Consider the following 26475-nt stretch of genomic DNA (forward strand, 5'->3'; position numbering starts at 1 on the left):
AAGCAGCTTGGTCCGCTTAAGCAAAGTTCTGGTATCGAAACCTTGTGGATGCAAAAAATCCACGCTGGGAGACTCACCCACCACAGCCAGGTGTGCGACCCAGGTCGAACACCGGATTAGTTAGGGCAAAGCTTTGGAAACCGGAGTTGGCAACCAAAAAATAAAAAATAAAAAATGAAAGAGTTAAACATTTATTAGACCTAGCAGGGATGGGCTGGACTAGATAAATTTCCTGGGCTGGACTCGTGCGGATTTCAAGACCTCCTGGGTTGGGCTGGGTTTTAAGTACCTCTATTGCGGAAAACCTTAATTGAGATACTCGTGTGTGCCCAGGACATGCGGACACGAACACGGCAGAATTGAGTCAACGAAACTAAAATACCAATTCGAAGTTTCGAACTATATAGTACTAAAAAGGAGGAGAGTTGGCGTTTAATCTCTCAGTTGGAGATCCATGGTAAGGAGAACGGTTTTTCTTGACCCTTACCAGTACATTTAACCCGCCAATCACTCCGTTTGCTTCCTTGCAATTGAAGACACTAAATCCATTACTCCAGTTGCTTCCTTACCAAAGAAGATTCTCAAATACATGCCGTGTTTTTGAATTCTTCTGGTATTCTTTTTCCGCCTATTAATGCGAAAATTGAAGGAGCTGGTGGCGTACTGACGGTGTAAAGTTTCTAGGTATCGGAATTCCGAGCAAGAGGTCCTGTTCTAGCTGTCTTTGCTAACAGACTTTCATTTTTCTGGGACTTTGGAAAGTGATCGTCTTCTTTCAAATCGAAACTCTTTTTGGTATGTTTAAGCAAGCATTTATTTCTATTAAATTTTATTGTTCTTCATATCTGTTCTTCGGGCTTCAATTTTCTTTTTAGTAAAAAAATTAGGATATTGTAGTGGAATCCTGGTACCCCAATTATACTTGCATTGTTATTTTTTTTTGGCTTTAAGGGTCAATTAGAGATGTTTTTGTTGAAATTGGATATGCAATAACTTGGGGGGACGTCAAACAGGTAATGTGATTTGGGTCCTTCGTATCGGAGCTCTGGGTGGGTAGGGTCCTTTTTTTTTTTTTTTTTTTTTTTTGGCGTAAAAGGTTCTTTCTCTATAGATTTTCCAGACTGCTGGATAGAAAAACAATGTCGCCTCATTGGGTTTCGTAGCTAGATGTTGAATAAGCATTATTTTCATGGACTAAATTTGAACAGGTAGTGAATTTAAGTTGTCTCGTCACTTCAGTTTCTGTTACAGCCCGAGGATGTTGAATAAGCATTATTCACTTCAGTTTATGTGTTATGCCACACAGTAACACTGGACAGAAAACCTAATATGGGTAACAGTATCATCGAAAGAACATTTTCTCATTGTTCCAGACATGCTGAACTTCATTTATTCTTGTCCAATTGAATGGGAGTTTGATTATGTGAATGATGATTGAGATGAAATTCAGCATTTTTATACCATAAAAATTCTTAAAGCTATGATGTGTGGTGCAGAATGTTGGACTGTTAAGAAACAACATATAGGTATACTTAGTGTAGCAGAAATGTTGATGCTAAGATGGATGAGTGTCAAAACTAGGAAGGATAAGGTAATGAATGATTATGTTGGAGCTGGTCTGGAGTAGCTCCAATAAATATAAGGTAGGACAAAGTCAATTGAGCTGACACAACCATGTGCAACGGAGACTTTTAAATGCCTCCATATGAAGAAGTTATCTAATCTAAATCGAAGGAATAAAAGATTTAGAGGCAGACCGAACACCTAAGATAACCTTATGAAAGTGGTGAGAATGGATGTGCATAGCTTAAGCCTTGTATCTAGTGTGGCCTCAAATAGAGCTGATTGGGAGGCAACAATCCATGTAGCCGACCTCATTTAGTTGGAATAAGGCTTGTTATTGTTGGTGGTGTTGTAAACATTTAGTTTCATTTTCAGTCATAGGTGTAACCAACCCAGAGCTGAAATAGAAGCAGTTGAGTTATTGAGTTTTATAGTTAAATTGATTTATATATAGATATACTATCCAAAGGTCCGGGGGATCAAAACTGCCCATATAGAGCCATTGAGTTGGCCCAACCAGAAACTAGAGCCATTTGTGTTGTATATGACTGTAAAGCAAACAATGGTTATCATTCAATACAATGGTTTGGACACAATACAATAAAGGTGACGGCTACAAACCTTTGAGTTTGAAGAGGAAGTAGGCTATGATTGGGATCCTCCCTAATGTTTTCGTTGCATCCTTTGGCCATGAGTCTTTGTCTGTGCCCCTAAGTTGATACTGTTGATGTGAAGCTGCTGTGAAGGTTGCCAGTCCTCTTTTGAACCTCTGCAATGCGGCAGTTGTGAAATGACAACCCTGAGGATGATTTGTAAATTCTAACTTGTGAAGCTGCTACATTAATTGTCATTCTCGTACTACTATTGAGGTTTGCAAGCCTGAAGATGTCAAGTGTTCTGCCTAATCTTTCCATGGCCAAAACCAGACTTCGCTAGAGGTGCAATGGAAGAGGGAACTCTGGAAAAGGTCTCCCTAGGTGGTTTCTCTGCTGGTTGCGACCCTAATGCTCATTACCCTTCTGGTCCTAATGGTGCGCTGGTCATTGAAACTACCTGTCATATAATAAGATGCTCCTGATCAATGAACCAAGGGACACTTGTGGATGAAAGACATATAGTGGCATTACCTTTCTGGACAAAAGTAGCTGTGGGTGGTTGCGACTGAGCTACTTGTTGCTGTGTGAACAGTAGATAATCTGCCTTTGACATCATTATTTTCTTCAACTCTGGCTGTGTGGTGACTGGGGTATGCTCAGAAGAAGCAGTGTTAGCAATTTTTGATTGGGATGGCTTCCCATGTAGCTTCCAACAGAGACGCTGATGTGTTTAGGTCTTCCACAATGATGGCAGGTTTCAGTTTGTCCTGAGTTTTCAACACTAGCATTCTTACTAGGAGAGTTTCCATGATTCTTTCCCACTCCTTGTCCTTCTGAAGAACTACGGTTGATTTAAAGTTTGCAAAAGCAGATTTATTTTCTGGAGTGGTATCAATTGGAGTTCTCCTTTGCAACTTGGAGAACACTTGAAAAAGTTTCAGCAAGAGTGGAACTCTGTCTCCTCCAAGGATCTATACCTGAATAGAACAAATTCTTTTCCTGGGCCTCCCAAAAAGCCCATCACTGCAAGCTGTTCCTTTTGTTGTTGCATGGTTTTTACACCAAAAGAGATTGTTTTTAAAATCGGCAAAGTATTGGGTTGGGGGGGTCTACCCTTTCTATCTACACTATAGAACTCCTGAGACAACTCATATGTCCTACAAATTATTTTGACCACAATACTACATATTCAAATATTCCCACAATCCCTTTTTCTGTGTCTAAGTGAGTTACAAGGTCCACAGTATTTTCAGCCATTGAGTTAAATATTTGTCCTAGGATACGTGCATCAGTGACTTCCCAATTAGCATTGTCTTTGGGGGCATCCTGAGTTAGATGATCTTGTCATCCACATCCAGTTAGTACAACTCTAGCAATAGTTTTCCGTTGGTGGAAGTTGGAAGCTCCTTATAACTTCTTTTCAGTCAAGCGATAGGAGGATGAGAATACAACTTCAGTCATAGTAGTTTTAGGTTCTGATGTTTCTCCCATGATTACTCAGTCTCAGATCCCATAAAGTCAGAGAGACATGATAGTGGACAGCAAGAAAAAGGGCATTAAACTAAATTTGGAAAGGACAGCCACAATCCTAAGTAAAACCAAAGAATCCCTTGCAGAAAACCAGACAGCAGACTCTAGAACTAACCCATAAGGTCTTCTTGAGCAGAGAATTTCACTGGCTTATTTAAAACTGAATAACCTCCCCGTTAACCAAATCTCAACTAATTAATTTCTCAATAGCAGAAATCCAGAAAAGAAAATTAAAAAGAAAAAGAAAAGACAACTGATCCCAAAAAATGTACTATTCCATCCCAAATCAGAATACTATTCCTTTACCCAAAACAGAATTTTATTCCAAAACAGGAATAAAGAAATAATCCAAAAAGGTTTAACTCAAACTCAATCAATAACACATCTGCAGTTTCGTACAGATCCGGAAACTCCTTTTATTTTTTTTTGTGTGTGGTTTCATTTCCTTTTCTCCCCTTTTTTCTTTCAGCTAGTCATCTCAACCAGACAGGTTGAAAAAGTAATCCAAAACAGAACCTTCATTACCTGAAATTTCTACTAAGGTAAGACGACAGAAAAAGCAGTATGCAAAATTTTGTTTTCCCAGATTTGAACAGAATAATTCCCCAAATCAGAATATTTGAAGAGGATAATTCCCCAAAGGAGAAAGAAAAGACAGACTGAAAACACAGCTTCTGTCCCCTACACAAAAAAGAGAATCCTAAGTACAAACAAAATTCCTAATGCAATAGGATTAACTAAACAAACAGCTTTAATGTCAACAAATGAAAAACTGACCTTTCAAGGAGACTGAAGCTGTTTTCCAAAGTAGAATGCTAGTTCTTGAAATCATCATGGAACTAGTTGACTTTTCTGCTAAAAATTTCAGCAATGGGTGCTGCACCCTTCAGTCGATGATCAAGGAAGTCTTCAACTCTTGGTCAGCAGTAATATCTTTGAGAAAGGGTAAGCAACTTAAAGAAGTAAGGATCACAGCTCTTGATTTATTGAAGCTCTGATACAATGTAAATAGGACTGAAGACTTATGAGGAGAGAAGAGAGAAGAAAGATCAGACTCGTATGTGTTTTGGGAGTTTCACTCTCACAAAGTTCTTTATTTTCTATTTATAGGTATAAATGTATAATTACAGTCTTAAATAGAAAAGGAATACTGTAGAAACAAAGTAGAACTATAGAACTCAAATAACCAGCAGGAATTCAATTCACAATTGGACTTTGATGGGCATGTTTATGCCCAAGTTGCCCTTCTTGACAGATATTTAAGGGGCAATACTGAGTTTTGTTACTGATGTTGCTTACTAGACGTCATTTCTGGGCATTGCACCATTCTACAGACGTGAGGCCCTTATGACTTGACGCGTGTTGGATTGTAAGATTATTAAAATCCACCATTGGGTGAACCTCATCTAAGAGACTACATGAACAAATTCAGCTTTAATTGGTGAATGATATTATCTGTACTTAAATCTTTCACTATTACTTGGCAATGTTTTCTGCAATTAAATTGTGCATCAGATATTTGATAATGCTTTCTCATGTCCTCATGAAAGATCTGATCAATTGACTGGCAGGAACTATAAGTGAAGCCTTGACAAGCTTATCTCATGACATCAGGAAATTTGAGGAGGAGGCTCCATCATGGAGACGTTGAAAGGAAAAAATATGATTGTCTGGGAACATCAGGATTGGAAAGCCTGAGCGAACCTTTACTAGGGAAGTCTAGCTATGATAGTACAGGCTCAGAGGTATCCCCTTTCTTTTATATTTATTGGTTTGTATGTTGCCTTTTGGAATGTGATATAGCTGTTGAGATAGGCCTCCACTTGGTTAGTTTGATGTTTTGCTGCCTTGTAGGTTGACACTGTAAAAGATCCTTGGGATGATGAAAGAAAAAAGGAGCGCCTCCACTGGACTTTTCTTTTCTCCCAGTTGATTGCTCAATGGGCACAATGGTTGGGTGAGGTTTTGTTCATGGATGCTTCTTCTACTTTTACATGAAGTAAAAGATTCTGTTAACATCCCTTCACACAATTGTGTGCATTCATGTTTCAAACCACATCTTTGATTTGTCATACGTTCGAAGTCCAAGGTTTTGTATCCTGTTTATGGCTTATTGTGTAGAAGATAGGAACAAATAGAAATGCAGGACAATTGGTGGTAGTGCAATGAAATACCTAGGAATTTTTAGGCTCCATCTAGTAGCAATGTGAGATGAATTCGAGTGAAACTAATGGTCAGTTGTTTATTTGCTGGCCCACCTTTTTATTGAATGCGAGTCCCAGGTCCTCTTTGTTTATGTTTTCTTTTTTTCTTTCTCTGTCGTGTGTTACAGCAGGGAGATGCAAGAGGAAACATAACAATATCTAATGTAAATGGTCACTTTTTTCATAATTCTTTCACTTGTGCATCAGATATGTTGAAATTGATTTGACTAGTTTTAGTTATGAACTACAATTATTTATGATGGAATTATTTTGAACACATATTTCTCCAGATTCGTATATCATAGGTTCACCATGCTGGATTTATTAGTAACAGATTAATATTTTAAGAAAATAAGTAAATAATTTCTGAAAAGAAAGAAGAGAAACATCACTAGTCCTTCATCTAAAGCATGAGGTGATGTTACTCACAATGGAATGGCATCAATTAGAGCATCCTGTGGAGGCAGAGGGAACACCTTGACATACTTCTAGTGCTCAATGTGGAGTGGGTGCTTTTGGGTTGGTTTGTTGGCTCTTCTGAGTTTTTTTTTATTATTATTATCTTTTTATTTAATAATATCTTTCTTCCATAGTGACACCCTTAATTTGGGTCTCTGTGGATCCATAGGTGGCAAATAACTCACGTTGAATGAATAGTAGATGTTCAATAAATATTCAGGACATTTTGGGACCCCGTTGGGGAAGAGATAAATAGGGATTGGCACAAACCAGTGAATAAAATTAGGTGAGACGATTAATCTGGAATTTGAAAACTAGCATGAACAAAACAGAAGGTTCAAAGGGAAGGGGGTTTTTGGTTAAAAAATTTGTATGAACTGCAAAGAGACGTCCTTCCTCATGATGAGAGCAGGAACAAGCAGAAATGAAGCCTCATTTCTCACAGTGAATGGGTCTTCCGACCCCAAGCCTCATTTGTTACTAATTTTCTAATCTCAAAATCCTATCCAATATTCACACACCATCAAGTTAAATTATTGAAAATGTAAACTGAAATAGGACTTGGCATAGAGAAGGAAGACCTACTGAGTTCAATTTGGAAGTTTGTAGTCCAGCAGACTATTGGACTGGGACTCTGCAGATTAGGTTGCCCTTACATAGTGTTATCACCTCAATGTTTGAGGCTGAAAGAATGAACATGAGAGAGATTAGGTTCTCCCTTAGTGATCTCGAACTCTCGCCAAAGAAATTGAACAAAAATAGCAGGAAAAGGCTGGACGAAAAGTTAAGAACAGGCAAAGAGAACAAATGAAGGATTAAGAGTAAACTCAAATCTTTTAAGATAAAGGAACAGAAGGAAGATGATCAAGTGCTTTTTATTTCTGTAATTGTTTGGGTGCGGGTGAAATAAAAGTGAAACCTTTATTTTTTTCTGGGTGTATAGAGTGAAATCTTTAATTATTATAATGTTAACGGAAGTCTCTTGTAATGAAACAATATTTTATTGTAGCTATACTGCATTATTAGCAAGGTTCAAAATCTTGTCTTGTCTCAGTATCTTGATCCTATTGAGATGGCTGAGATGCTGAGAATGGCTGAAATCACACCAAAATCTGGTATAAGGTCTACCAGTTTCTGGGTGGTATGTTTCATTTGGTTTTTGGCATCTTTTGAGCTTGATTTTTCTTGGACAGCTTATATTAAGGCTCACAAACACAAATATATGGTTAGCTTGGTAAGGAAAACAACCATAATGCTCTTTTAGATTTGCACTTAGGCTTGCTTGTATGCGATAAAAAATCTAACGTTTTTCACACATTTAAACATTCAAAAGGCGAACTTGGTGCCAAAGGCTTCCTGACAGCCAGAGACCAAGGGGGCAATTTTTCTATGCAGCCTTACCTCAACAATTTTTGTTGAAGGTGTTTCATGCATTTAAACATTCTTAAATATAAATTCACATAATTGATAAGTAATTTCAATTGATAATGAAATAAAACACAAACTTACATTAATGTTGAATTTACACATGACAAAAACATAAACACATACATGAAACCATAGATCAACTATGGTGTTTGTTAATTTGAGAAAGAATAAGGTGAAGAATGAGGGAGAGGAGAAGATGGAAGTGACAACTTAGTTGTGGAGGCTTAAATAGATCGTGTGAGCACTCCTAAAAATAACTTCACTACTTATAAGCTAATTTACAAGTCTATTCTAGATAGGAAACAAAGTAGATTCAAAATAGGTGAGCATTAACCAATTTTGATTGGTGTAGAACACCTAATTACTATCTCTTTTTCCTATCGAGAGTTAGCGCCTTTGATGGAACTATCCTTTCCCAAATTACCCTTCCTAACACTCCCCCTCAAGCTGAAGCATATATATTACTCATGCCCAGCTTGTTACAAATATAGGTAACCCTTGTACTCCCTAGAACATTGGTGAAGAAATCTGCTAGTTGTTCTCTAGTCCTCACATGCTTGGGGGATATTATGCCTTGTAGTAACTTCTCACGAACAAAGTGGCAATCAACTTCAATATGCTTGACATTCATGAAAGACTGGATTTGATGCTATATGAATCACAGCTTGATTATCACACCATAACTTCATTGGTGTGTCATCAATAATTTTTACTCCTGGAGTAATTGTTTTATCCAACCATCTCGTATGTTGCTTGTGCCATAGCACGATACTTAGATTCTGCGCTTGATCTTGCTACCACAGTTTGTTTCTTACTCTTCCACGACACAAGATTTCCTCCAACAAATGTGCAATAGCCTGTAGTTGATCTAGACTAATTAGCATTAGAGAATCCTTCAACATTTCTATGTCCATGATTAGTGTAAAGAAGTCCACGTCCTGGTGCTTTCTTAAGAAACCGCAGAATTCGAATAACTGCATCCCAATGTGTTGTTCGTGGGGCAAACAAAAATTGACTCATAACATTGACAGGAAAGGCAATGTCAGGTGGAGTCATAGTCAGATAATTCAGCTTTCCAACAAGCCTTCTGTACTTCTCTGGATCATCAAAATAGTTCCATCTTCTGACATTAACTTTAAGTTATTTTCTATGGGAGTGTCTAGGGGTTTTGATCCCAACATTCCTGTTTCAGATAGAAAATCCAGTACATACTTCCGTTGAGACAAGAAGATGTCCTTTGTTGATTGGGCAACTTCAACTCCTAGAAAATACTTTAACTTGCCCAAGTCTTTGGTTTGAAATTTCTCTTGTAAATAGGTCTTTAACCTATCAATTCCTGGAATGTCATCTCCTGTAATGACAATATCATCAACATAAACTATAAGAAAGATTTTGCCTGCATTAGAGTTTTTAAAGTATACAGAGTGATCACTTTCATAGCAAGTCATCCCAAATTCTATTACAACAGTAGTGAATTGTCTAAATCATGCTTAAGGTGACTGCTTGAGACCATATAATGATTTGCGGAGGTGACAACCTTGTTCTTCTCCCCCCGGAGCAACAAACCCGGTGGTTGCTTCATATACACTTTCTCATGTATATCTCCATGAAGGAAGGCATTCTTCACATCTAATTGAAACAAGGGCCACTGGTAGGGAGCAGCAAGAGAGATTAAAATGCGGATGGAAGTAACCTTGGCAATAGGTGAAAAAGTATCTACATAATCCATGCCATAAACTTGAGCATAGCCCTGTGCAATGAGACAAGCTTTCAAGTGAGCTAAAGAACCATAAAGATTAACTTTCACAATGAATATCCACCTACAACCAATAGGTGTTTTTCCTGAGGGTAAAGGCACAAGATCCCAATTCTGATTGTCTTCTAAGGCTTGTAATTCTTCGTTCATTGCACTGACCCACCCAGGATTAGACAAGGCTTCAAGAACATTCTTAGGAATAGGATAAGTTGCTATAGTAGATAGAGCAGTAGAAAACCCAGGGGATAAAGCAGAATATGAAATAAAGTTAGAGATGGGATACTTAAAACAAGGACGAGTGCCTTTTTGAAGAGTGATGGGAATATCAATGTCAGATTTGGTAGGAATGTCCACAGGATCAGCAGACGAAGTCGGCATAGAGGTAGAGACCGTAGGTGCCGAGGGGGGAGCAGGTGGTTTCAGAAGGTGTATGTACACTTTCGTGATGCCTGGCGGAAGTGGAGGTGAAGGAACTGTACTTTGTGGAAAAACACTTTGAATAATACATAGATCATCATTTAAGTCAATTAAACTAAGAGATTCAGTAGAAAAAGGAGTGGACTCAAAAAATGACTCGTCTACAGTAACAAAATATCTTCGTAAGTCGGAAGAATAACAACGATATCCCTTTTGAGAGTGCGAGAATACCCCACAAACATACACTTAAGTGCACGAGGATCAAGTTTAGAGATCCTTGGGCGATGATTACAAATGTAACAAACACAACTAAATGCGCGGGGAGGGGGGGGGGAAGGTAAATAAGGGAGATGAAGGAAATAAGAGAGAATGAGGAATGCCACCTTTTAAGACAGATGAAGGCATCCTGTTAATAAGATAACAAGCAAGTTGAAACGCATCAGCCCAAAAGGATTTAGGAACCTTCATCTCAAATAAGAGAGAACAGGTGACTTCCAATAAGTGTCTATTTTTTCTTTTTGCAACCCCATTTTGTTGAGGAGTATCAACACAAGAGGATTGGTGAAGAATCCTATTAGAAGCCGTAAATTTACAAAAGGGATCAGAGAAATATTCTTTAGCATTATCACTACGAAAAGTACGAATAGGAACACTAAATTGAGTACGAATTTCAATAACAAAATTGCAAAATATGTCAAATAATTCTGAACGATTTTTCATTAAATAAAGCCAAGTGACTCTTGAAAAGTCATCCACAAATGTAACAAAGTATTTGTAACCTAAAGTAGAAGTAACAGGACAAGATCCCCACACATCAGAATGAACTAAAGAGAAAGGGTGGTTTGATCTTTTATTTATATGAGGGGGAAAACTCACACGATGAAGTTTTCCAAACTGACAAGACTCACAGTCCAACTTAGAAAGAGAATGAAAATTTTTATCTACCAATTTTAGGTTTTCCAAAGAGGGATGCCCCAACTGACAATGTATTGATGGGGGATGAAAATACTAGAACAAGTAGTAGAGGATATCTCTTCGAATATATACAACCCCCCGGATATACGGCCTCTACCAAGCATCTTCTTTGTTGTAAGATCCTGAAATAAACAATATCTAGGAAAGAATTTCATAATTCAGTTATTAGTGGAAGTAAATTTATGAACAAATAATAAGTTAAAAAGCAAATTAGGTATGTAAAGAACTATGGGTAGGGTAACAGATGGAGTGAGTTGAACTGTACCCACTCCTTTAACATTGATATGAGAGCCATCAGCAAGTGTAACCAAAGAGGATGATGGAACAAAAGAGGAAAATATACCTGTAGCCTTGGTCATCTGATCAGAAGCTCCTGAATCAATGACCAATGGGCGAGATGTGGTTATAAGGCAAGCAGTAGCATTGCCTGTCTGAACAAAGGTGGTAGTGGCGGATTGTGGTTGAGTGGCTTGAAGTTGTGTGAACCCGAATATTTTCCAGTATTATTTCCTTGAGTGCGTCCTATATTTTGTCCACCAGAGGCCTGCCCTCCAAAAGTGCTACGAGAAACTATTGCCAAAGCTGAATTTTCTGTAGAGTTATTGATACTCTCCCTTGCAACACGAAGAACTCTTGAAAAGGTATCAGCTAATGTGGGTACATGATCACTACCAAGAATCTGTGCTTTAACTGCCTCAAACTCCTTTCTAAGACCTCCCAAAAAACTCATAACAGCTAATTGCTCTCTTTGATTTTGCGTAGTTTTGACATCAGAGGAGATAGGTAGAATAGAGTTTAGTTCTTCATACATTCTTTTAAAATCTGCAAAATACTGAGTAATATCTCTACCTTTCCTATCTACTGGATAAAACTCTTGGGACAATTCGTAGATTCTAGCTAGATTATTTTGACCAGAATACAACACATTCAAATACTCCCATAATTCCTTCACAGTCTGTAAGTGAACAACCAAATCTACAATATTATTGGCCAAGGAATTAAACATCTACCCAAGTATTCAAGCATCAACAATTTCCCAAGTATCACCATCTTTAGGTACAGTCTTAGTCAAATGATCTATCTGTCCCTGTCCAGTAAGAACAATTCTAACTATAGCCCTCCACTGTTAAAAATTTGATACACCCTCCAATTTCTTCTCAGTTAACCGATGAGAGGATGAAGAAATAATTTCAGTCATGGTATTTTTACTTGAAGTTTCTCCCATATCCAAACAAAATTAAAACCAAATCAGATTTATCTCAGAAATCAGATCCAGATTAATCCTAGAATCAGATTAATTCTAGAATCAGAATTAATCCCAGAATCAGAATTATTCCCAGATTAATCCCAGAATTAGATTAATTTCATAACCAGAATTAAACCAACTTGGACCACTTGAACCAAACGTCATCGATGAACGACTAAAACCAGAATTTTCTTTCTCTTTCTCTCCTCAGATCTAAAGCAGTGCCGGTGTCAGTGAAAACTCTGACTATTTCTCTCCCCACAGCCAGCACCAATGACTACTCTGGCGGCTGCTTCTTCTCCTAAGACGACTCCTTCACCGGTATCGTTAATTTCAAAACTAATCAAATTCCAAGAATCGTGATTCTCTCAACCCTAGCGGATCAAGAGTGAGGAAGACTCCAGTCAGTCTTCCTCAACCTCAAATCACAAAGCAAAAATTATCTCAATCAATTCCAGATCTTCGTACCTGAAAAAGGCAGATTCCGGCATCAATCGTGGCAACGATCTTGAGAAGAGGTCATCGAACAGCTTAGTCTGGGCATTCTCTTGCACTGATCTTCAACATGGACACCAAAATAATTTCAGCGTAACGAGCTGCATCAATCTTCAAACAAAACCACCAACAAGTGCAGCGTAAGGTGCTGCATCCCCTTTAATTTCTAGAAATGACTCTCACACCAGGTATAGTCTCTTTCCTTTTTATAGAATCAACTGTTTGTATTATTAACTCTTAGAATCGAAAGGAATAAGAGGACCTACAGCTCTGATACCATGTTAATTTGAGAAAGAATAAGGTGAAGAATGAGGGAGAGGAGAAGATGGAAGTGACAACTTAGTTGTGGAGGCTCAGATAGATTTTGTGAGCACTCCTAAAAATAACTTCACTATTTATAGGCTAATTTACAAGTCTATTCTATATAGGAAACAGAGTAGAATCAAAATAGGAGAGCATCAACCAATTTCGATTGGTATAGAACACCTAATTACTATCTCTTTTTCCTATCGAGAGTTAGCGCCCTTTCCCAAATTGCCCTTCCTAACAGTGTTCAACATGTATTTATTATGTCACTGTACAATACATTGTCATATATCTTTTTATACATTTTCGATGTAGGAAAATACATTTTCTTAACCAGAAAATAAAAATAATACTAGATGCTGCGAAAGTTTTTTTTGACACTCTTGAGTTCCTAGGTCTGCCCATGGTATTCAACAAACATTAATTTCGACATTGTTGAATAAGTTTTGATCATAAATTTTCCGAGAAACAGTTTAAAGAAAAATGAGTGACCTTAAACTGAAGAAAAAGCTTCAATCTTAGTGTTGGGAGCTTCACCACTACTTTGACATGTTAGCTAGTGCTTTTGTCAAGAAATATCCTTGATTTGGGGTAAAGTATGCTAAAAATATTCAAACCCCCTCCCACAAGGTTTCTTGTTGAAACTAGAGCAAATTGGATCTCTGTCGAGATCTTGACGAGACCTTACATTTTTCTCTTTTTCTTTTTTCTTTAAGTCCCCTCTATTTTATGAATATCTCAAAGAAGGACCCAAATCTCGAGATATATTGGTCAAAAAACAAAAAATTGTACCCCGTCTTGTTTACATGGTTTTTTAAACCCTCGAAATGATTTCACGAGATTTCGAACCATGATTGTCAGTATATTGTTACTATTGGTTGCAAATATGTTTAAGCGTTCTCTTTTTCTGTAAATTGATCTCTTCCGTACTCTTCTTTGTAGCAAATATTGTCTATGGATCTGGCTCACTTCTTGGAAGGCTTCTAGGTCATCCTTTCAGCTCTAATAACAGACTCGATTGGAGGAACATTATACTTAGTCCTTTACAAGTAAGGTTAAGTAACTAATAAAATATATGATTCATGTATGTATGTTTGGTTGGCATTTTTGCCATATGGTTTTTTCTTTGCCTTGATTGCTAGTCCCATATGTTCGATACTCTGAAAACATTTGTTGTTATGTGTTGGTGAATTATTTAGGTGTATTTCCACCCGTATGTTCTCATTCTTTCTGTCCATAAATAGCAAAAATAACTTCTCTTTTATGAGAAAAGAAGTGAATCATTTTAGGCTAGCAAGAGTTTGTAGAAGGCAATCAAAAACAATACGTAATTTCTTTTGTGCAACAAGGCATTGTGATATGGGACAACCTCAGGCTAGGGTATTCTACAAGACAAACGATCCTAAATCATGAAGGGAAGGGTTTGCACAGTACACAATTAATTTTCATGCTGAGAGAGCTATACAAAATTAAAATTCCAGCAAAGAAAATTATAACTAACATGCAAAACCAAACTTAAGGGCTGTGGAAGTCAGATTTAACCATCCAATCCACAAGACTAAGCAAGAGGGAATTGGGGCATTACATTCAAGGAAATAAAGAAATTCAGACAAGACATAATATAACCAACTTTATTCAATATGGGAGTGAGTTACAACCAATGTAAAAAGGATAAAGACAAATCACATTCCCAAATCAACTAATATGTAACCAGCACCAAGTAGGAGTTAAAAAGGAGTAACAAATATGTAACCAGCAGTCCTAGGCAATAACCAATCAATCAGCATGAAGCACTACTGTAACGGATGGAAGGTGAAGATGAACAGCTATGTAAATAAGGATTAGGAGAACACATATTGCAGAAAATAAGTCTGCCACTATGGTTTGACAGCAAGGAAAGGGAGCCCAGAAAATAAATAATGACAACAAGTGGGACTTCTGTGAGGCTATGTAGAAGAAGAGGAAGCAAGAAAGAAGAGGAGAGGAAACTTTCAGTAGAGAACAGAGGATGCCATAAGGGTTGGAGAAGAAGGGAAAATAAGAAGAAATTTTCTGCAGAAACAGAGCTGCTCTGAGGTTTTTGGGAAGAAAATTTTTTTTTCCAGGGCAAGAAAGAAAGGTTTTCTTGAGAAAAAAAGTTAGATGTTTGAAGAGGAGGGAGAGGGGAATTTCTCTATATAAGAAATAAGGCCAAAGGAGAGAAGATCTTGCCGTTAGAAGAGGAAGCTAACGCAGAGAGCAACCAGGAAAGAGGCTGTCAAGTTCGATTGCTATTCTTTTTTCTCTTTTCATAATCGTCCTTCTTTGTGGCTGGTTACATATTTAAAAGAAAATAAATAAACGAAACTACCAAAAATACCCCAATAACACAAGGAAATAAAATAAAGTCTAATAATTTTAAATTGTAGAAAGAAAATCCTAAACTACCCTAAGGCTGCATTTGTTTGCAAAGGTGGGGTGGAAAAAAAGGGGTGGGAAAAAAAAACATGTGGGCCCCATGTGTAGTGGGGTGAGGGAGAAGGAAAGGAAAGGACTTTGTGGAAAAGTGATAGTGGTGGGTCCCACTTTTTACTTTTCCAAACTTTTCCACAAAGTCCCACCAAATTTGTGGGGTTTTGAAAAGGCTTGGGGTGGGAAAGTTGGATTGCCACCTCACCAGACAAGTTTCCTTGATTCAAGGAAACTTGTCTCTCACTTTCCCACCCCATGCAACCAAACAATTTACACTTTTGGAATTTAAAGGAAAAATAAGAAAAGTTTGCTTTTTTCAAGAATTTTCCCACCCCACCTTTATTCCAGCAAACAAACGCAGCCTAACGGAATAACCCACTAACGAAAATACTAATATATATGAAAAAAATACATGGTATGTGGACCACGGTTGTAGGGGTCCAGATGACCTTCTCTAGTAGCCAAACCACAGCCGCCTCCTCCTCTGGTAGTAACGAGTGGTGGGCAGTTGTGGTGTGATGTCCCCATCTTATTGTTACTGAAAAAAAAAGTGGCACCAATTCAAAAGCAAAAAGTAAATTTTCTGAAACGAAGAATTCAACTAATTGTGTAGAAATCATGCCATATTGTGTTCACTAGCCTCTTAATAATTTGTAGGTGCACAAAGATTATTAAGGGGGAGGGTGAATTAGTGATCCATTCTTGCAATTAATTGATCACAAAGTCGTGTTCAGCACTGTACCTCTCAACTACGTGCAAATAGAGAGCCATGTAGCAAGGTATTCCTGGTCTGCACACTCACTCTACAAAACAGAAGCTCTCTGAAGTTCCTCAAATAAATTATCTTCCAAGAGACACATGATTTATGTGCTTCAATAGCACAACAAGCGAATGTCTACATTCATGGAGTAATGCCGTAATAAGGCTTCATATTTACTCAATACACTTCCGTTGAAGTTTGATCACCACAACGATCAGAGAGCACCCACTCCTAATACAATCAAGATATGGGCAGCCACTCCAAAATAAACCTTTGCACCTACAAAAGAATAAGGCTACAACGGTACAACCTTAACAATTGATACCAAACAAGCACCCACATGAAAGGTAATATAGATTGAATAAAGAAAATCTGAGTAGAGAGACTCGTCGACCTTGATTGGTATTTCTTTAAAAGAAGATCTCATTCACTTCTCCAACCTTTCATCAAATCATATCTCTGGCTTTTTTCTCCACAGTTTTCTTTTGTTCCCATGAGTCAACATCACAAAAACTTCCTTCTTTTTCCATAAAAAATAGTGTTTTATAAGAGATGGGAAGAAGAGAGTACAGGGACAGTTCAATTAGACCAAAGTAGAACCTCTGGATGAAGCCAAATGGAATCTAACACTTAAAAATAGAGAGCATGGTCTTTTGAGTCTCCCACAGCCATTGGATGAGCTCTTAATGGGGCGAGTAAAAAAAAGACAATTAGATCTTTTAAACTGCGTACGATCAGCGTGTATTAAACAGGATTAATTTAAATGGAATCTTCTGTGATCATTCTTTAGATCTGCACTACACTTTAGTTCATCATGCTTTGCAGCACATGGAATCTCCATACGCTGTGGTCAACCAGAGAGCTCGATGTGGAATCTACTCTGCCTTAATCACTTGAACTTTGAGTGCATGAATCTGGGCCCTAGAAATCGGTCCTTTTTGCTTGGCTTTCTCACAACCCTAGGATTTGTATCATTCAAGTATAGAATAACAAAATTAACTTTCTAGAATTGCAAATATGCCCTTGAGACTTAATTCTTCTCGAAAAGGAGAAGACCTCCATAACTCTCTAAATTTATAGATTAACCCCTGCAACAAAAACAGACACTACGAATATCAAAGAGCAAAATTGAGATTTACCTTCAAACTGTTCAGATTTGCTTCTATTTTGCACACACTCACGAGAAACATCATTATGAGAAATTGATCTTCCTTTCTGTTTCTTGTGTTCCCTGGTTGCCTTGGGAAAATCGATTTTTGTTCAGACCTAATAAAGTTAATTTTCTTGTCAATTGTTAATTTTGCTGTTGTTTGGTAACTTTATAGGAAGAAAGGCTAAAAAATCTACGACACAGATTGGAAGTTCCCTTTGATGGCTCTCGTTTGGAACATCAAGTAATTGTTCTTCCAAGACCCAGCTTCGATATAATGTTGTGTGCTTCTTTTTTCTTTTATGTTTTCTTACTTTTACTATTGAGTTCTTGTCATGATTTGAATTTCGGTGATATGTTTTGGTTTTTAGCATAGATCTAGATTTCAAACTTGCACTCATTCCTCTAGAAGCGAGTTTGGCCCAGATCTCAGCAAGATGTTGCATTTTTTTTCCAACCCGTTAATCCATCTCGAGGGATTCGTTGGTGGCTATTCGGGCTGAAACTTTCTGCCCAGCCTATTGTAGGCTTTCTGAACACAGTGGGTGCCCATAGATTTATGAAAAGGAAAGTGCAAATGAGAGTTCCAGTTTGGGCCATGGTGAAGTAAAATGCTACAATGCCTTGTGGTACACACGTACACACGCGCACACGCACACACAGAGCCTACTTGTACAAAATAACTAGCTCATACATTAATGTTCAAACAAGTCTGTTTATACAATATACAAATCCAGACTTCAAAGTTTTGATTTCAAACCAATAGTACAAGTGGTGATGTTTATCATATAGTGAAATCACACAAATCCAAGAACATTTGAACAAAATTTATGAGAAAATTTGATTTGGGGGAAATTGGTTACCTTCCTTGTAGATTTGTTTGAGAATAGGCTGTAATCCTTGTAGATGTGGAATAGATGTACTGAGATCACCTACAGTGCTGTCTCTGACCAAAATTCCAGTGACATATCTGAAGAAATTATAAGATTAGAGCTGGCAGCAAGAATCCTGGTGAAAAGTGAGAAACACGAGCAAAATATCGCAGCATATCTTGACTCGATTGAAATGGGACCCTTATTCTGTGGTTTGGTTGAAATCTCGGTTGGACTAAAATCTTGGTTTGAGACCTCGATCAACTGAATTGGCGTAACTTTTCTTTTTCACCTAAGGTATTGTCTTATTAACTCAAAAAAACAAGATATTTCATAAGATCCCACAAGTCGATCTATGGTTTTGATGGGCCTTGAAATGAAAGGACATGGGAAATCCAATGAGTACAAAATTTCCTCAAAATACCCTAAATGATTTAAATGCCAAAGCCTCAAGAAACCCTAAAACCCTAAAACCCTTAGCCAAAGCCTCAAGAAACCCTAGTCGAGTGCTGGTTCCATTCTAGAAGATCCTGACTATCTAACACAGAACCTGGGGTTACATTAGTGGCTCTGCTTTGGCTTTGTATCTAGCCTTCTAGGTGAACTAGCTCCACTAGCCATCTGTGACCACTTTTTATCGTCAATCCTAAGTTGCTCTCTGTTCTTCATCTTCCTCATTTGTGCAGCTTCTGCATGTTGTTTCTACATCATCAAACTCATAAAGCTCCTCATTATCATAATCCTGCTCCCTTGATTACGAACCTATCTAGACATGCATAATCAAACTCCTCCTTGCTTTCCCTCTTCCCCCTTCAATTTGTTTTTTCGCCCGTCAGATGTTATACCTGGCACTTGATGGTGGTCTATGACATTCATATTGCCACCGGCAAAATGACACTTCAATATACTTACTTCACTTCCCATAATTTCCTGGACTTTGATAGTGTGATGCTGTGCTCTACTATCGAACTCCTTTTTGAAAATAAGAGCCGTTGGCTTTTTATGGAGTAGTTTATAGTATAGATAATGTCCTTGTTTTTTGTGTTTTATGTTGGTCATATGTGCCCCACCCCTTTATTTTATTTTATTTTATTCTTTTCTTGCTTCTGTCCTCTTGTAGGATTCATGTAAACCTTATAGGTTGGGATAAGGCCTTGATAGTTGTTGTAAGATGAAAACAGTAAACATTGAAGGTGGAATGGGAAAAGGATAAAAAGCTTTACAGGCCAAGGTGGATCTTGGCTTATATAGGAACCTACCTTAAAGAATTTTTGATTTGGTTCAAATGCTCTTCATAATTAAAGAAATGCAAATTACAGAAATAGTTGATTAAAATAACTTATACTGCTTAACACTTCTATTATAACTAACCCCACTTTGACTTAATCCACTCATCCATGAAATCCAACGGGACCCCACTTCTTAATGTAACATCTTCCATGTCACTTAGGGAACCCATGAGACACTCCTCCATTGATAACAACTAAGAGTCGTGTTTTGAGTCTATCTATTTTCAGCCAGCATAAAATAATTATTTGGAGCCCTTTTATGATAAAAAGGTTATATGCATGTATACACCCCCATTGTTTACTTATAAGCTAAAGAAATTTTAACATCATAACAGCACACGATTATCATAAAAAAGAAAGAAAGACACTCTAGAAGTCTTTGTTCGCCAAGGCGATATCATGCAAGTCACCTAATGGCCATGGTGCTTAGGGGTGACCATAAATCCCATGGACTCTTTACTGCTTTCATATCTATGGTCATGTATATCCATTTCCCTACACATAGTATGTGGCATACTCTGTTCTAGTTTATTTATAGTTTCTCTACTTCTCTCCAGATCCCTATTCTGTTATCAAAGTTCTGTCATTATTCTGCAGGTCTATCAACAACAGTGTAGAGAAACTGGACTGAAATATTGGGTTGCTTTGATTTGTCTATCCATAGTAATAATTTCTTTCCCCCTCTGGGATGTTGGAATTCTTGCTTTGCTTCCTAATCATTTTTCTGTTAGGTGCTAGTCTCTTGCTGGATTTTCTGGTTCAGGTTTAGCCTTCATTGAAAACCTTCACTTTTCTTATTTAACCCAAGCCCAACCTCAGTTCTTTTCTTGGAGCTGCATCAAAACTTCAGTGCAGCATCTGTTTTAGATTTCTTTTTCCATTAAGGACATTTTGATGTATAAAATAATCTGCCTCGTAAAATGTATTTAGTTTGATAAAAACACTGTTTCTGTGTCCTAAATCCTAACCCTTAGACTTGTAGTCATTAAATTAAAGTGCCTGATGGTTTTTATAAGAAAAAATGATTCTCTTTCTTGGATGACCATTTAATACAACGAGGGCTTCTCTGCTGCCATGGTAATGTTGAAAAAAGAGCATTTTTGCTCAAAAGAAAGTTGAGATGCATTCATTAATCTGGCCAATCTGGAGTTGTTTATCCGATCAACATTCTCTGTCAGCTAGCTGGTTCATGCGCTGATAGGAAAATATCACCACCTTGTAATCTAATGGTCTAATGTGTTTTTAGCAGCATACATGTTGGAAATTCAATTTTATTTTTATTTTGCCTTATACTAGAAGTGGCAATGGGTTGCAGAATGCTCTTAAACAGTTATGGAGGTTAGCATATCCTGATAGAGAACTCCCATCTCTTAAATCAGAGCTCTGGAAGGAGATGGGATGGCAAGGTTCAGATCCTTCAACAGATTTTAGGTATATGGAAATTTCAAACTGAAATCAGTGTTTCAATTAGTCTTTGTGAAGGAATTTTTTTTGACATTGTGGACTTAGTTTTCAGGGGAGGTGGATATATTTCGTTGGAAAATCTAATCTTCTTTGCAAAGAAATATCCGGTACGTTCCCCTATCTTTCACGTGGGTTGCATTCAACTTTTCCTCAACTCTGAGCATTCTTTAGGTGGCACCTTCAATTCATAAATGGATTTTCAAATAAGCCTCTTATTTGTAAAGCACTTAATGACTTGTGAGAAGGGGTGACAAGTCCCATAGAGATGAGAAGAGAGCTACAGATGAAGTTAAAACTGTTTTGAACCAGTAACTACACCAGAATTAGGTTGCTGCTCTATATGAGTTGGTTCTCTTCATAATGGGTTTGAATTCAAGACTATTGAAAGATCCTTCATCAAATAAAAGAATGTTCTTCATCCTCTGCATTTACTTCATTAATCATATTTAGCATCACCTTATTATCATGCATCATAGCATATCCTTGTATGACAAATCAAAGGACATTTTGAGTCTTTTGACCCAGAAGGTAGTGAATGAATCTTGTCTCATCTCTGATTGAGTTTGGGGCCTTTTATGTGTTAAGTTGAACCCAGATCTATGTAGTTGGACCAATATCTCAGTTGGACTTGACCAAGATGTTGACCGAGTTACTCCAGTTCTCGGACTCGTGTGTCATCTCATCTCGCCCTCTCAAAATAGCTAAATATCTTGTAACGTCTTATACTATGTCCACCAATCAATACGACAATTATCTCCTTGACATTATAATAACCCTAATCTAATCTATCATCGAAGACTGTACTAGCTACATTCGTCTACTTCATTTGCTACCAGAGGTAGACAGATCTACTCTAGTCTACTCTAGCTGGAACCAGCTTGCTGATTACTGTGTTAAAAGATAACATGAAGTTGGATATGCTTGGATGCATGGTACTAGATCTCGTTTGAACAGACTATTTCAGCCGAACTGGAATTTCCAAGATTCCAGGATTTCATTGCTGATATATGGGTATTTCTACTGTGAAGCAAACCTGGTCATTTGGGGTTCAAAAAGCTGAAATGACCTAAGTATTGAAACAAATTTACCAAAATTACCAGAAGTTCAGCAAAGCAATGCATTTTATAGATCAAAATTTTCAAAATATGAAATTTCGTAGCAAAGATGACCAAAATTTTCAAAATATTGCAATTTGTTTCCTTTTCATTTTGTTGTAGCATCTTGTTTTGGCCTGGCTGCAGTTTTAAAAATTTTAGCGAGATTCTGAACTATGAGTAGATTTTGATCATTCGATGGAATAGGATCTTGCTCGAGGCATTATATGATTTGGTACCATCATCAATGTTTTTGGAACTTAGAAACTCAAACCCTGCTATAAGAGGCCTTACGATGTACAAAGCTCTGAGTTTAGCAGGGTCTCCTGAAGGTCAAACGCATGCAGCCTTTCCAATGTTTCCTGAAAGGCAGTATCTGGACTTGAAATTGTGACTTGTTTAACGAGTGAATGATTAAAAATGTGTCTGCCATGACCTTCATCTACTGAAATGACTGGGCAAAGTCTAATGCATTGATGCATTCTTCCAACGAATTCAAGATTGCTTAATCTGATTTATGTTGGAAGGAGTTATGTTCTGGTTGACCTTAATTTGGTGTGCATGATTTATTTTTAAAATTACTCTCTGAATGGAAGTGAACTTTTAGACTTCAAAAGAAATGAATATTTTACTACGAACATTAAGATTTATGGAATTCCATATTTGAGAAGAGCCTTAGCAATTTAAAATTGCAAATTGAACCTGCTGCAGATCCAGTTTTTGTTCTTGAATTGGGTTATAGACCTTTTATTCTTTAGATTTTGATTTTTAACTATTTTTTATTGGATTAAATTGGGATTTGCTTATTCATGAATAATGCCTTGGTGAGTTAAAATGATCAACAACAATATTAACAACTCAGCCTAGTCCCAACTAAATGGGGTCAGGTATATGGATCCTTCCAATTAACTCTATTTGAGGTCATATTGAATATAGGCCTAAGTCATCCATGTCTTTTCTCTTTTCTTTTTAGTTGAAATTCATGTTTTTGCTCACCACTTCCCAAAGGTTATTTTATGTTTGTCCTTACCTCTTTTAGTTCCTCCAATCTCTCCTAAGTAAACTAAAATGATATTTAGCATTTATTAGTGCCTATCTTGATTTTGAGTCAATGTCCAAGAAACCAAAATTACAATTTTTTTTCTTCATGTGCAAGTTAGAATGTCAAAACAGGCTGTGAATGAAATAACAGATCAAAAATACTATTTCTCAGCTTCAAAATCACTACCTTGAGTTAGCTAGGAAAGAATCCTGATTTTAACCATAGCTTGGTTTCTAGCTGGCCAAGACCATGTTTCTGCAAAACTATAATACATAAAATTAGAAGTGTAGCTAATTAAGAATTATCTCTGATACATGATAAGTTGAGAGAATGTCCTTTGAGTTTGCATGTACTTGTAGAGTTGAGGCCTTTGAATGCTTTCGAAGGGAGCGGATGTAAAGTTCTAAACCCAACACTAGCTGTCCGAGTATGTTGTTCTAGCTTAAATAAATGAGTAGTAAAATTCAGGCATAAAACCAAGTTAGAAAAAAAAAAAAAAAAGAAATCGGAAGGTTATGATTCTAACCAGACCAGCCAAGTTTCTCATCAAACACTGCTTTATACTAAAGAAAAAGTGCTGTAAATCCCAACACCTTCTAATGGTGTAATGAGAAGATATGGAAGCAGTTCCCAAATTAGTAACTATGGATCTGTAGGCCAAATAACCGGTGGAATGCTCTCAGGCTTGGATCGAATTGTGTAGTTGCAGTGACGAAAACTTGCTGCAAGTTTGGTTCAAATATGATAAATGAGAATTATGGAGGTATAAAAGTAGAAAGTTTAAGGGCTATAGTCGAAACAACTTATGGATGTATTGGATGAAGGAGTTGGCATGGAATGGTGGTCTTAAACCCAACAGCTTTTGGTGTATGGGAAATGAAGGTATAAGTGTCAGATGTTACAGCAGCAGGCCAAGCTTCTAGGTAGGAGGAGCACACTACAACAACAACAATAAGCCTTATCCCAATTAAATGAGATCGGCTACATGGATTCTTGCCTTCCAATCAGTTTTGTTTGAGGTCATTCTAGATATAAGGCCTAAGCTATTCATATCCTTTCTCACCACTTCTTTTAAGGTTATTTTAGGTCTGTCCCTAGCTATTATAGTTCCTTCAATTTGGATTATATCACTTCTCCATACAGGGGCATTTATAGGTCTCCGTTGAATGTGGCCGTGCGATCTCAAGAGAATTTCTCGAAGCTTATCACTTATGGGAGCAACTCCCAAACCAACTCTAATATGATCATTTCTTATCTTATCCTTCCTAGTTTTGCCACTCATCCATCTTAGCATCCTCATTTCTGCTACACTGAGTTTATCTATATGATTTTTTTAATAGCCCAACACTCTGCACCATATATCATAGCTAGTCGAACGACAATACTATAGAATTTTCCTTTAAACTTTAATGGAATACATCATTCACACAAGACCCCGGACCTCTCCACTTCATCCACCCTATTTTAATTCTTTGGGAAACATCATCGCGTATATCACCTCTTTTATTTATGATTGAACCTCGATACCTAAAACAATCACTTTGAGGAATCTTCTTGTCGTCAAGTTTCACCACCTCATCGTCCGTTTGATCATGACTGAAGTTACTAGATATTCTACGTTTGTTCTACTTAGTTTAAAGCCTCTTGATTCCAAAGCTACTCTCCATGATTCTAACTTGGTATTAGTCCCTACTTGAGTCTCATCTATCAACACAATATCATTAGCAAAAAGCATACACCAAAGCACCTCGTCTTGAATGTCTTTGGTTATTTCATCCATTACAAGTGCAAATAAATATGGGCTTAAAGTTGATCCTTCATGTAGCCCAACTGTAATTGGGAATTCATTACTTTGTCCCCCCATTGTTCTTATACTTGTCACCGAACCATCATGCATATCCTTAACTATGTCCACATATTTACTTGTAACAGTTCTCTTTTCTAGTACTTGCCAAATTAAAGCTCTGGTAACTCTATCATAAGTTTTTTCTAGGTCAATAAATACCATATGAAATTCTTTCCTACACTCTCTATACCATTCCATAAGTCTCCTAATTAGATAAATAGCCTCCGTTATAGATCTTTCCAGCATAAACCCAAATTGGTTCTCCGAAATTGTGGTTAAGTGTCTCAAACAGATTTCAATTACTCTCTTCCATAATTTTATAGTATGGCTCATCAGTTTAATGCCCCTATAGTTATTACAACTTTAAATATCTCCTTTATTTTATAAATTGGAACCATGATGTTTCTCCTCCATTCATCTAGCATTTTCCCTGTGTTTGTAATCTTATTAAACAACTTAGTCAACCGAACTACCTGTGGGTTCCTGAGCTTTTCCATACTTCTATTGGAGAACACTACACACCTTAAATATAGAATACCAGCAACCTTCAAATAATTTTCATAGTACTGGCGGCAGCTTCAGGAATTAATCAACAAAGGTTTGATGACAGCAGTGTTAGTCTTCAAATTATTCTTCTAGGTGTTACAATAGTCAGCCAGAAACACAGCAGTCAAGATGGAATTGAACTCAGGGAAGAAGAAGGGAAGATAGATAGAAGAAAGGTGATAGGGGAATGGGCTATCTCAGCCCTGGGTCTCTCAAACGGCTACTTAAGCTGTCGAACATGAATTACTCCACAAAAAATGGTTACATGGGGTCAATTTCTCTTGAAGTCTTCTCTTCTATTGCAACAAAAAGACGTATTTGCAGCTTGGCTAAAGGTTTAAATGATATAGGAACTTTCTAAAACTAGAAGTAGACACTTAAGAATAAGTGGTTGCCTGATGAAACTAGACTACTAGAGACTTCTAAAAATAGAAATCGGGCTTTATACTTCAGTGGCTTCAGCCAACATAAAAGTTAGAAACTAATAAGTACTAAAAGAGGAACTAAAGTAAGCTTCTAGCTTCGCCAAGAATAAGATCTTGCTGTAATATGATCTTTGGGCCCTAGAATCTTGTAGGAGTATTCTCACTTCAATATGGGGCTATGACATTGTTCACGTGAATGGTGTTTTGTCCTTTTTTGGCCCTTCTAGAAGACCAACTGGGCTGATTACACTGGATTGAGCTGGCCTGGTCTATTGCTGTTCTATCCATTCCTGGTTCCATAGTCTTATTTTGTCCAACCATTGATCCACTTCTGGTTCCATGTTTTAAATTAGAGGAGTTAAAGGAACTGGGACATGCCTGAAATAATCATAAGAGAAGTGAGAAAACTGAAAAGATTGCATGGCTTACAGCTAGTAAGAAGTAACATGTATGTCTATAAATAGAATTAACTGAGGAAAGATGGTCTGTGTTGTAGATCCCATTTGATCAAGATAAGGCTGAGTTTTATTGAATCAAGTAAAATTTAAGCTAAATTGATTT

At 37.3% G+C, this 26475-nt stretch overlaps 1 protein-coding gene across 2 annotated transcripts in view; it reads left to right on the forward strand.

Moving 5' to 3' along the window:
- Positions 1 to 335: 335 nt before the first annotated feature.
- Positions 336 to 26475, forward strand: part of LOC149024315 (uncharacterized) — a 51026-nt gene continuing 24886 nt past the window's right edge. Inside the window, exons 1-7 of one of the 2 annotated variants that reach the window (XM_089144613.1) lie at positions 336 to 795; positions 5261 to 5434; positions 5544 to 5646; positions 13918 to 14024; positions 17512 to 17580; positions 20813 to 20928; positions 21014 to 21068. In XM_089144613.1, coding sequence (XP_089000739.1) covers positions 5294 to 5434; positions 5544 to 5646; positions 13918 to 14024; positions 17512 to 17580; positions 20813 to 20928; positions 21014 to 21068 — 591 coding nt within the window. In that variant the 5' untranslated portion in view covers positions 336 to 795; positions 5261 to 5293. The remainder of the gene's footprint in view (positions 796 to 5260; positions 5435 to 5543; positions 5647 to 13917; positions 14025 to 17511; positions 17581 to 20812; positions 20929 to 21013; positions 21069 to 26475) is intronic. The other variant, XM_089144614.1, reaches the window with a different exon arrangement.

Source organism: Hakea prostrata, chromosome 2, assembly GCF_041222555.1.
Source record: "Hakea prostrata isolate BN-2017 chromosome 2, UWA_Hpros_2, whole genome shotgun sequence".
Taxonomy (NCBI): domain Eukaryota; kingdom Viridiplantae; phylum Streptophyta; class Magnoliopsida; order Proteales; family Proteaceae; genus Hakea; species Hakea prostrata.